Source organism: Homarus americanus, unplaced genomic scaffold (genome assembly GCF_018991925.1).
Source record: "Homarus americanus isolate GMGI-L3 unplaced genomic scaffold, GMGI_Hamer_2.0 scaffold40565, whole genome shotgun sequence".
In the NCBI taxonomy this organism is placed as follows: domain Eukaryota; kingdom Metazoa; phylum Arthropoda; class Malacostraca; order Decapoda; family Nephropidae; genus Homarus; species Homarus americanus.
The window spans coordinates 593896-606088 of record NW_024735503.1 but is presented as its reverse complement, the minus strand read 5'-3'; the positions used below and the strand labels follow the sequence as shown (position 1 = coordinate 606088).

General features: G+C 44.1%; 1 protein-coding gene across 7 annotated transcripts; it reads left to right on the top strand.

The window, feature by feature from the left end:
- Window positions 1-740: 740 nt before the first annotated feature.
- On the top strand, window positions 741-8245 carry LOC121871168 (zinc transporter 1-like). Of its 7 annotated transcripts, none has more exons than XM_042373317.1 (12): window positions 741-861; window positions 1258-1463; window positions 2125-2358; window positions 2826-2975; window positions 3423-3507; window positions 4360-4548; window positions 4752-4880; window positions 5188-5342; window positions 5966-6064; window positions 6925-7078; window positions 7397-7444; window positions 7673-8245. In XM_042373317.1, exons 3-12 carry the CDS (start codon window positions 2167-2169, stop codon window positions 7777-7779), a joined length of 1308 nt encoding a protein of 435 aa, XP_042229251.1. In that variant the 5' UTR covers window positions 741-861; window positions 1258-1463; window positions 2125-2166; the 3' UTR covers window positions 7780-8245. The 7 variants fall into 7 exon arrangements, with proteins under 7 accessions (XP_042229251.1, XP_042229252.1, XP_042229253.1 ...); XM_042373316.1 differs by lacking the exon at window positions 741-861 and adding an exon at window positions 887-926; XM_042373318.1 differs by lacking the exon at window positions 741-861 and having other exon boundaries at window positions 868-1453.
- The last annotated feature ends 3948 nt before the right edge of the window (window positions 8246-12193 follow it).

Here is a 12193-nt window from a genome sequence, read left to right as displayed (position 1 = left end):
ACGAACTACCCCAAAGGCTAGGATGCTGATAAGTGGTGAAGTTATTAAAAAACAAAAACAAAACCTGGACGCAAACAAAAGCACATTCACATGGACACATACACACACGCTCTCATATATAGTCTCTCTTTGGTCTTTATTCAGCAATGATAAGGTCAGTGAACTTTTATCATTAGCGTTATCACCATTGGTGAGTTTTATGGTGACTGAGATAGTGTGGGAGTGATGAAGTGTGTTGTGTGGGAGGGATGAAGTGTGTTGTGTGGGAGGGATGAAGTGTGTTGTGTGGGAGGGATGAAGTGTGTTGTGTGGGAAGGACGAAGTGTGTTGTGTGGGAGGGATGAAGTGTGTTGTGTGGGAAGGACGAAGTGTGTTGTGTGGGAGGGATGAAGTGTGTTGTGTGGGAGGGATGAAGTGTGTTGTGTGGGAGGGATGAAGTGTGTTGTGTGGGAAGGACGAAGTGTGTTGTGTGGGAGGGATGAAGTGTGTTGTGTGGGAAGGACGAAGTGTGTTGTGATGTGGGAAGGACGAAGTGTGTTGTGTGGGAAGGATGAAGTGTGTTGTGTGGGAAGGACGAAGTGTGTTGTGTGGGAGGGATGAAGTGTGTTGTGTGGGAGGGACGAAGTGTGTTGTGTGGGAAGGATGAAGTGTGTTGTGTGGGAAGGACGAAGTGTGTTGTGTGGGAGGGATGAAGTGTGTTGTGTGGGAGGGATGAAGTGTGTTGTGTGGGAGGGATGAAGTGTGTTGTGTGGGAGGGATGAAGTGTGTTGTGTGGAATGGATCTCCTCTACCTCCCTCCCTCCCTCTCACTACAGCTAGCACACACCCGGAGCCACGCCAGATAGGAGACGACAGGAAGAAGTAATTGAGTGGCGCTGCTGCTGCTGCTCTCAATGCGTCTGCCAGTCACTCCCTCCTCCACAGTAGTACGTGACAGTGAATAACTTAGAACAGTGTACAGTATAATAGTAAATGCTCTCACTCTCTCTCCCTTTGATGAACAGCGAATAACAAGACTTTGAACAGTGAACGGGAGTGAATGATGAAGGAAGAGCGCCAATGAACAAGAGAGTTACCATAATCGTCAGTGTATAATTAAATGACAACCTCCGAATCGTAAATAGTGAATAACAGTGCAAAGCGGTGGAAATGAACAGTGGGCGAAATCAAATAACAAACGAGAACGATTAAAATAAGAAAGACAATGAAGAGTCAGTGAATAAAAGGAATATATTTAAATGTAGAATTTAATTACAGAGAACATCAGTGAATAATAAACAGAAGATGAACGGCAGTGAAGAGCAATGGAAATGAATGTGTAGGCAAAGTAAACTAAGAACAGTTAACGGTGAACGGAGGTGAACAGGACGCCAATGTGGGCAACAGAACAAAACGACAGCCAACGGTAGACATAAGACAAACAACAGTAAACAGGGAACTGACAAGCTGAACGGTAGAAACAGGTCAGAAAGTGAATCTTAGTGCCGTTGCTTATCTTTACATACAAAATTAATAAAAAAAAAATATATAGTACGCTGTGGGCTAATGGCTTGTCTGTCTGTCTATCTGTGTTTATTTCACTTCCTCTCTCTCTGGTATATTTCTAATTGGCCCGATATGTATGTATGTATGTATGTATGTATGATTCGGCAGCAGAGTGGATATACACAGCGTCCTTCAGGTTTACTTAGTGTAGTGTATCTGTACGACACCTCAGCTTCCACGACAGACCTGTACACATAATTCATAAGGCAAGGTATCAGTTAGGCCTAATATAAGTATGAGGTGTGTTTAGGCCTTATATTTGATCGAGTGTTTGTGTAGTCTGATCCCCAAGGAATTATTATGTGTGTGTGTGTGTGTGTGTGTGTGTGTGTGTGTGTGTGTGCGCGTTTATCTGAGATTATAGACGATACTTTTTTCTCTCTACTGGTGAACTCTGTAATTCATTCTCAACAGGACATCATCAGCAATTTTCATCCAGATTTTACCCACTTTCTATCTAGCCGTTCTCTCATTTTCTCTAACTCAGATTTCACCCAATTTTCATCCAGATTTTCTTTCAGGCTCATCCAATCTTCTTTCATTTTTCATTCTTCAGATTTTTTTCTCTCTTCTTTCTAGAATGAGCTTAGAGTGACATAGTGTGGCCAGTAGCTGAGGAAAATGGTCGAGAAGGCGGACTTATTGCACCACATCCCACGGGTAAAGCTCGGGGTGGTGTTAGTGTTGACGCTAGCCTTCACGGTGGTACTACTGGGAGCTTCACACCTCACACACTCCCTCACACTCAGGATCGAGGCTTACCACGCCCTCTACAATCTCCTTTCACTCATCGGTTGTCTCCTGACCATGAAGGTGAGGTGGTGAGGGTGTGGTGGTTTCTAGGGGGTGATAGGGCGAGTAAAGGTAAAATGATTAGAGAGCTGTCGTGGTTATATATGGGAGATAATTCAAGGAGACTATAACTGATTAAAACATACATACATACATACATACATACATACTTTGGTATTCTTCACGTCTAGAATGTTACACCACAACCAACCTGACGGCACAGGAAGAAGGTGTTGCCTCTTAATTATGGACTACCTGTGACCCGTGACCCCATAACACAAGTGCCTCCCCTACCATAACCCAGGTCACCCCATAACACAAGTGCCTCCCTATAACCCAGGTCACCCCATAACACAAGCGCCTCTCCTACCATAACCCAGGTCACCCCATAACACAAGTGCCTCCCTATAACCCAGGTCACCCCATAATACAAGTGCCTCCCCTACCATAACCCAGGTCACCCCATAACACAAGTGCCTCCCCCACAGCTGTGCTCTGGACCTCAGTCACTGCACAACACGTTCGGGTGGGCGAGGCTGGAGGTGCTGTCGATGCTCACCACACAGATCTTCCTCACAGCTCTTTGCTTTAGCGTCGCCACCGAGACCATCCAGACAGCCGTACACGCCGGCCATCAGGTGATCTGTACACCTATGTCTACTGTACATTACATTTGTTGTTCAGTACATACGCCACTGATGACGGTGTACATGTCACAATTTAGATGTACAGTAAGGGGGCAGAATGTGGTGCACCAGAGAATTAACTAAACACATTCAACATAATACAGGAGTCAACTCGCTTCATGATCGTCCGGGCCGCACAGTGGTGGACCGTCTCTCTGTGTCATATATTGCAGGACATTCTGCAGTGAGGATACAGAGTGAAACTGTGGCTGTACAGTATGTTCGCTAGGGACACGCTAATCTCTGTCTAGTTGAGATAGGTTAAGTTAGTTCATAATTTGGGTTGTTTTGGAATTAAGTCGAGTCATGCTTTCTCCTTTATTGGATTATTTGGGTGCAGAGTGGAATCCGAGTCTAGACAGAACGTTCCAGTAATTGTTGTATATCTTGGTGGTGTAGGACGCGATGCACCACCCGCTGAGCGTTATGGCCCTGGGCGCCGTCGGCTGGTCCCTCAACGCTCTAGTCTTCTGTCTCATCGGCGGTCAGTACTAATTACTTCTTTGTTTTGTAGTGTTTGTTCGTGTGTGTGTGTGTGTGTGTGTGTGTGTGTGTGTGTGTGTGTGTGTGTGTGTGTGTGTGTGTGTGTGTGTGTGTGTGCGTGTGTGTGTGTGTGTCCGCATACTACAATGTTTGCACGTGTTGACTGAATATCCTAAATATGGGTTATGGGTGTCAACTACAGTACTAGCAGGACATGAGCACACTGGACGGGAAACATAAGAATAACTAGGAGACACATTGTTCCCTCCAGTTACTATATAATACCCGCATTCTTAAACTTTAGACGTTGAAGTCATCTCCGTAACTGGAGGTATGAGAATAACCATAACCACGACACTACGATGAGTCAAAAGTAGTTTAATTTGCACTAAGATTCAACCTAGTAAGTGTATGCGTAGTTATCCCCCAACACAACAGTGTACCTCTTGGACCTGATGCTCCACGGACTGCCAGCAGGTAGAGGGGACTTATCTCTATATTATCTCTGTCTCTCCCTCGCTGCTATCTCCACTTATACCTTAAATGCCTCGATGACATAATCCTCGTGTGCCCCGAGAGAGACAGTTATCGGTCAAAGTTAAGATAACACTGTCATCATCACTTAGATAGCTGTGGGATGACTCCACCAAGTTACTTTTCTTGTTGTTATGGGTCACATCCTACTGAGCCCCAACCTAATCTACCCTGATTAGCATGAATGGGAACCAGAAAACTGGGGCCCATTAAGACAAGGGTCCACTATATATTAGGATCGGACCCCAATCCTTGTGGTAAAGTTAGGTCCAGTAGGAATGGAGCCAATTTGAGTAGTGACCATTGACATCTCCTTCAGGTTACACGCACCACCAGGGTTGCTTCCTGGAAATGCGAGACTCTGGTAGTGTGTGGGTGGGAAGGCAGCTGACGCAGGAGGCAGTGCAGGCGGGCAGACGAATGCTGTCCTCCTCCAACCTGAAAGCAGGAAAGGCCAGGCCCCAAAGGACCCATCAAGTCATCAAGGAGGTTCTCAGGGATAACTGCGGTGTGTATATGGCGATCTTTTGTGTGTGTTTGTCAGGAAAAAGAAAACTACAATACTGCTTAAGCGCTTTCGTGTATTTAACATATCTTCAGAAGCGAATTAAACAAAGATATAAAGTGAGAGAGAGCTGCAGGTTGTCTCAGCTACTCCTAGAGGTGTTTTTGTTTGTGGGAATCCTTAACTCATGATCTTGTGGCTTACAGGGCTGGTGGTGGTAGTACTCTGTGCAGCTGTGGTACACTGGGACAACGGGGGGACCGTGGCGCTATATATAGATCCGGCCTTGGCGGTCACCTCAGTGGCGCTGCTCATGTGGTTTAGTTACCCCTACGGTAATACATTTTTCTCTAGTGCCACCAAGCCGCCTTCATTCCCTCTTTCAATGCACTAACGTTGGCATAGATAAAGATCTTGTTCTTTTAAATACTTCAGCAAGTAATAATTAACCATTTTCAAAGCATTTTATTATATTAGATTATTATTTCCAATTACGATAACTACTGCGCTCCGCCTACACAATTTATATATTCGTGTAACCAAATAAGTTAGAAATACACTAACGATTAATTCACCAATACATACAGTATATATCGCTTACACATCAATCCTCTCCAAGAAACAAGTTTACAGACACTTAAGTTCTATCACCTGTAGGGAAAGAGTGTTGTCACATCCTGCTGCAGACCATTCCGGGGCACATAGACGTGGAGAACTTCCAGGCCAGGATTCTGGAGGAGTTCCCGGCCATCGTCAATATCCACCACCTGCACATCTGGACCTTCACCCCCAGTAAGGTGAGTCAGGCAGGTGTCAGTTCAAACAACCTAAACGAGTACGGGTTTGTTATGCAGTGAACTATATTGATTCTCCTCAGTACGTCAATTATTAAAGTCTTTTACGCATCTCGTCTAGAAATTTTCCAAGGGTTGCATTCATTTGTACAGAATTATTATTTTTTTTCATTTACTTCGGTTAACAATGTTTCCAAATTTTTATTCAGTCACACTGGACATATATTAGCACGAGGCCATGGTAGTCTTAATCCTCGTGGTCGCGTTAGGCTGAGTGCTAGTAAGATTGGGAGAGGGTTATTAAGACTGGGGGAAAGCTTTTAAGACTGAGGGGAGAGCTATTAAGACTGGGGGAAAGCTTTTAAGACTGAGGGGAGAGCTATTAAGACTGGGGGAAAGCTTTTAAGACTGGGGAGAGCTATTAAGACTGGGGGAAAGCTTTTAAGACTGGGGAGAGATTTATTAAGACGGGTTATTAAGACCGAGGGAATAAGGGAGGGTTATTAATGGGGGGAGGAGAGCTATTGAAACTGGAGGGTTATTAATACTGGGAGGAGGAGGAAGAGGGAGGACAATTAATTAATTACTACACCAAACGTATATATAACACGTTGTGGTGTCCTCAGGTGGTGGCGACGGCACATGTGGTGTTCACGAGTCCGCGGGTCTACCTCTCTACCCAGGGGTCTCTCAAGCAATTCTTCCTAGATGAGGGTGTCACCAAGGTAAGGCCAGGTGCCAGGTCGTGTTTCAGGCTAAGTCCAGGTGCCAGGTCGTGTTTCAGGGTAAGTCCAGGTCGTGCTTGAGGGTAAGTCCAGGTCGTGCTTGAGGGTAAGTCCAGGTCGTGCTTGAGGGTAATGATCTTCTCAAATAGTAGTTTTTAACTTTGCATTATGACGCCTGGTTTAGAGCCACGCCCTGACGTTTCTATCCAGCGTTTTCATATGATATTTGTTTCTTTCCTGATGCCCTCCTAATTATTATTTATTATTATTATTATGTGTGTGCGTGTGTGTGTGTGTGTGTGTGTGTGTGTGTGTTACGCCACCGTACTGTACTAAAGAACCTGCCTGAAGTATCATCCTGAATTACTGTAACCCAATAAACTCCTTCAAGTATTTCCTTAAGTTCTCATGTGAAATTTTTGTATGAATTCTCCGATTAAACTTTCTGAAAGACTCCGCTCAAGTACAAATATAAAGTACTGCCTGAAGTATTGTAAAGTCTCCATCCCTATCATGGAACAACTCTGGAATGATCAGCAGTACAGTATCCCTCAGAAGACCTCACCCAGAGCATACATCTGAGGTACAGTATACATAACATACATCTGAGTATTTTTTTTACCCTACTTGACTACTTCATTGTTCTGTGACGAGGTGTTCAAAAGTCCTCACTTAACACTAACCTGACCCCAAGGTAACGTTACGGTGTTTAATCATCAGGTGGAATAAGGTGTAGGGGAGGGGGCGGGACGATAATTCTTCAGTTGTTCTATTTATTTATTAGTTTATGTCTGGCTATCAGAGGAGGACCGACCTACCGACCGACCGACCAATCACTGAGTCATTGTTATGTCTTGCAGGTTACGCTACAGCCGGAGTACATGACGAGGCAGCCGGGGCCCTCACCCCACGACGCCGTGTGTCTCCTGCGTTGCCAACACCAAGACTGCCACGAGAGGGAGTGTTGCCGCTCTTGTACCCACCACCCGCTCCTCACCTCAGTCACCTCACATAGTACGAGTCTCCTAGTGTGTGTGTTTGGGGGGGGGGAGGAGAAGGAGGCAGAAACAAAACACTAATAACCTTACAAACATCAACATAACAACATCACAACAACCAAGCAGCACCATCCTCACCACCATCCTCACCCTCACCACCATCCTCACCACCACCACCACCCTCACCACCATCCTCACCATTTTAAAACTGACGTCATCTGCACCAGAGAATATTTTCATACATTTAATAACTTTTATTTTGTTGTCCTTTTAATCATGTTGTTTGGATTTTGTTTATTACCTTTATTAAGTGTTAATTTTTTGTTTATTTCAGGTGAAGGTGTGTTGTGTGAGTCAGGTGAAGGTGTGTTGTGTGAGTCAGGTGAAGGTGTGCTGTGTGAGTCAGGTGAAGGTGTGTTGTGTGAGTCAGGTGAAGGTGTGTTGTGTGTGCCAGGTGAAGGTGTGTTGTGTGAGTCAGGTGAAGGTGTGTTGTGTGTGCCAGGTGAAGGTGTGTTGTGTGAGTCAGGTGAAGGTGTGTTGTGTGAGTCAGGTGAAGGTGTGTTGTGTGAGTCAGGTGAAGGTGTGTTGTGTGAGTCAGGTGTCAGCACAGGTCACCACGACAAGGAGAGGCTCAGCACAGGTCACCACGACAAGGAGAGGCTCAGCATCACCCAGCACACAGAGAGAGGACATCTATTAACAGAGAACACCGTCTAGAGAGGCTACGTTAGGTTAGGTTAGGTTACTTGACGCGTCGGCCGAGTAGTATGACCTAAAGACACAATTAACTCTGACAGTAGTGTGAGCAAACGACACAACAACAACAAACTCACACGGCAAAGTTTAGTGTAACAGGAGCTCACAATATAGGAAGATTTAGTGTCATAAGCTCACACTACTGCCAGAGTTTGTTGTGTCATAAGCTCACACTACTGCCAGAGTTTGTTGTGTCATAAGCTCACACTACTCGGCCGACCCATCAAGTATAGATTAACATCATTCAAATTATTGTTACGATAATACAGAGACAGACGAACAGACACTCACAGACAGACAGTTTAAGTGGACGTTATTCTAATAAAAGTTACTTGAGTGGCGGGAACTAAGAGTGACTACAGCGACTAATACGAATTACCATAGTGTATCACCTGTACTGTAAAGTGAATATATTGTACACAGATAATGTTCTTTTTCCTGTCATCTTTATTACCGAGAGAGAAAGAGAGAGATCGTATTGACCTCTCCCGTGACACCCGACAAGTGGCGCCAGCTTTCATGAGCGTCACGTCCGTCCGTTAAGCGCAACAAACCCGTGTCTTCAGTATGTTCGATGTAGATTTTATCTCTTCTTGCTTCTTTTGAGTTATTCTGTAATTCAATTCTCCATATATAATGTACAGCCTATGGTTGGACTGTCGTTAAATCATCATAATGCAAACTGTAAATGAATAATATCATTACTAACCTATTTAACCTGCAATAATCTAAGCTCACCTGGTCTGATGTAGAGGGTATAATTTTATGAGTCAACCAAGTTTAATTATAGAGCAAATTTATTCATACATCAACTGATTTATATTAAATTATAGCATTAAAAAGATTAATCTCATGATTAGCCATATATATATATATATATATATATATATATATATATATATATATATATATATATATATATATATATATATATATATATATATATATATATATATATATATATATATATATATTGTTATTGCAGTAGGCTACCACCTGTACAGTAGCTAATTATATAGGTTTAGGAAACTCGTAATCACAGGGAAGAGATTGAATATATACAGTACTGTACATTATAAGCGTTAACATATAATTTGTCACTGGAAATACAAGCAGTATATATTGACTGTGAATGAAGCACTTGAACTATTAATCCATCAGAAATTCTCGCCACCTGGAGTAAAGTCACGCCTGGGTGAAAAACCTGCAGAGGTGCCCGGCGGGACCCAGCGGGACTCCGTCTACCAAATCAGTTTTGCTTGTGAATTCTGAAGGTTTATATAGATTATTTTGAAAAGAAAAGTGTTTTGTTTCATGTCATATAATATTTTTTTGACAAACTATAAGATTAGCTTATGTCTAAATCAGGAAGGTCTAATGACAAGACTTCATTTAATTTATCGCCTTTTACATGCATTATTAACCCTTTATTATTCTAATTTAAAATATTTCAAGTCTCTTCATAAAGTGTGAACTGATATTTACAGAAGATCCATCACTTGTAGTTGTTATTTTGTCGTAGGTGAGGAGAGTGAGACACCCAACCAATATTACTGGTACACCACGAGGTTAATGTTGGATGATAGGCCACTAACTCACCACAACGATCACTAATAACAACACTTTATTCTATTATTGTTAAGAGTAAATAAAAGCTTGGTTAGGTTAATACATCCGGGACGCTTACATGCAGTCCGTTTTCAGCATCAGTTTTAGTTTAAGTTGACCATTAAATAATATAACAGACAGGGAACACCACACAATATGCCTGTGGAGGTATTTTACTTATCTCGGAAGAAACACTTACATATGAACACATTTACACAAGTAGTTTCAACAGGATCGTCACGTTGGCATGAAGTTAATAATCTCACTTCCAAAACTTTTCCACTTGTGTCCCTAATGACAGACAACATGAACAGTAATTAAATTCAGACCGTATGCTAATCTCTGCAACAACTAGGAAGAGAAACTATTTATTTAGCCAGAATAACATAGATACGAATTGAACAACAGCATTGACATGGGTTAAGCGTTTTCCATTGTCGCAGCTTTCCTATACCTGATAAATATTCTGAATATTTATCTTAACAAATATCAATAGACGGTATATATCACCATCTGGATCCCTATTATGGCCACCAAACTTGTCTTTACTCTATTTTACTCTCTCTCGCCTCGCTGGTTAACTCCACAGTGTTCAATTATTGTAAATGGAGATTGGGACCTAACCTAAGTTGACCTGACCTAACCTAACCACCAGAAGGCAAAGATTTATGAGATTAATGGTGGTTGTTGTGGTGGTAGTGTGTGTGGCGAGAGGATGTGTTGTGGTGGTGAGGGGGGAGGTGACTACGCCTCGGTGTGTTCATCAGAAACACATGTCCTACCTTCCATATTTACAGCTAAGATAACTTTGCGTCAACCTGGTGAGGCCGCCGGAAGTCTAGACGGACGTAGACTGATCACTTTTCAGAGGCCTTCGTCGGGTCTCGAATAATCATCGTCTAAGGGGAAATATTCATGTAATTAAGGAATGAAAATATTGACTGACTGACTGACTGAAATAAATAAATATTCATATTGTTTACAAAGAAGTGTTACATCCTTTTAGAAAATTTAGTTGGTGACTTTGTTTTGGTCTGGGATGAGAGAGGCAGTAGGAGGGTGAGGCGGTGCTGGTACTTGTAACTCAGCGTGACGGAACAGTGGATGGGCCAAGGCGGTGCCCCACTATTACCTTCACCACTATGCCAGACCCCACCAGTACCTCCGCCCCACCAGCCGCCCACCTTCATGTTGGTCTCCAGTGTTCCATGTTCCCCTAAAAGATAATGTTTCTTTACTGTTTAGTTGTAGCTCACGGCAGCATAACCTGTGATAATCACATAATTTATACCCTCAAGTATTACTTTACAGTGTAGGTCTACTTGTATTACTTTACAGTGTACTGTAGGTCTACTTGTATTACTTTACAGCGTAGGTCTACTTGTATTTTCTCAGATTCATATACAATAAGAAGTGAATTCTGCAGAAGAATATATCATATGAAAATGTATTACATTTTTGTAATAATTAAAGGTAAGTGTGGTGTCAGTGTGAGGAGGACTGAGGAGAGGGCCACGTGGCACCTCTCCGTCTCCTCCCCGTCACAACTTGTCACCAGGTGAAGGCTGACTGGCGGGGACCACCATGGTGGTGACCCAGCTTGGTAGCCAGGACGTATCAGGTCATGGGGTCAGCACCAGTAATGCCTCAGACGGTAGCTAGGTCCTGTCAGGTCACGAGGTTAGTGCCTCTGAGGGTGCCGCCGCCAGCCCACCCAGCACCACAGCTACCAGTAATTACCAGCAGGAGCCGCTAGGGTGACGCCCCGGGCCACACTACCCACAGGCACCGAGGCTACTGTGTCGCCGCCACCATAATTATGTGAGACCGGGTGTGGACACTGAGGCTGGATGGGGCCACACTCCTGCCGGGGGTCACCAGCGCCTACTTCTGCAACGTGGAGTGATCCGCACATTCACACCTAACAGCGATGCACACTCACTCACACACTCAAACAGTGATCCACACACACTCGAACAGTGATCCATACACCAACACAATCAAACTGATCCATTCTCACACACTCACAAATCTAACTGTCGACATTTATAAACAAACTTCAACACTTTATCCACGCCAAGAAATTACCCCCCCCCCAAACACACTCACAGGCGTTAAATATCCTCACTTCAACACCCACAAAACCTTCAAAACAACACACACACACACACACACGCACACATCCATCAAGTATAGCTGTCAGCGCCCGTATCTCATTCACATGTATACCCCCTCCGCCCTCAGACCACACACTCACTCTACACTTCCCTTCTCCACATTCCTCATACTTCTCCCCTCACTTGGCCACACCCCACAACGGAACCCGCCCCTTTCCGTAACCCAACCCGGATCTGCTAATTACTATGTTTGTTTTTCCTCTAGTCCACCACCACCAGGAGCTGAGGCAGGTCGACCCGCCCTTGACTGAGGTCGCGTCAGGTTACTCTCGGCGGCACTAGAGGGAGGTTCATCCTATTATATGTTACCTGACACACTGAGGAGGGTAGGGAGGGAGGAGAGGGGTAAGGAAGCGAGAAGGGGGGAAGAGGAGGAGGAGGAGTTGAGAAGTAGGAAAGGGCTAGGTAGGAGGAGGAGGAGGAGGAGGAGGAGGAGGAGGAGGAGGAGGAGGAGGAGAAGGAGTTGGAAGTAGGAAAGGGCTAGGTAGGAGGAGGAGGAGGAGGAGAAGGAGAGGGAAATGAATGATGATAGGAGAGAAGGGTATAAGAAAGGAAAAGGAAAGAGGAAGGAACGGAGACGAAGAGAAAGG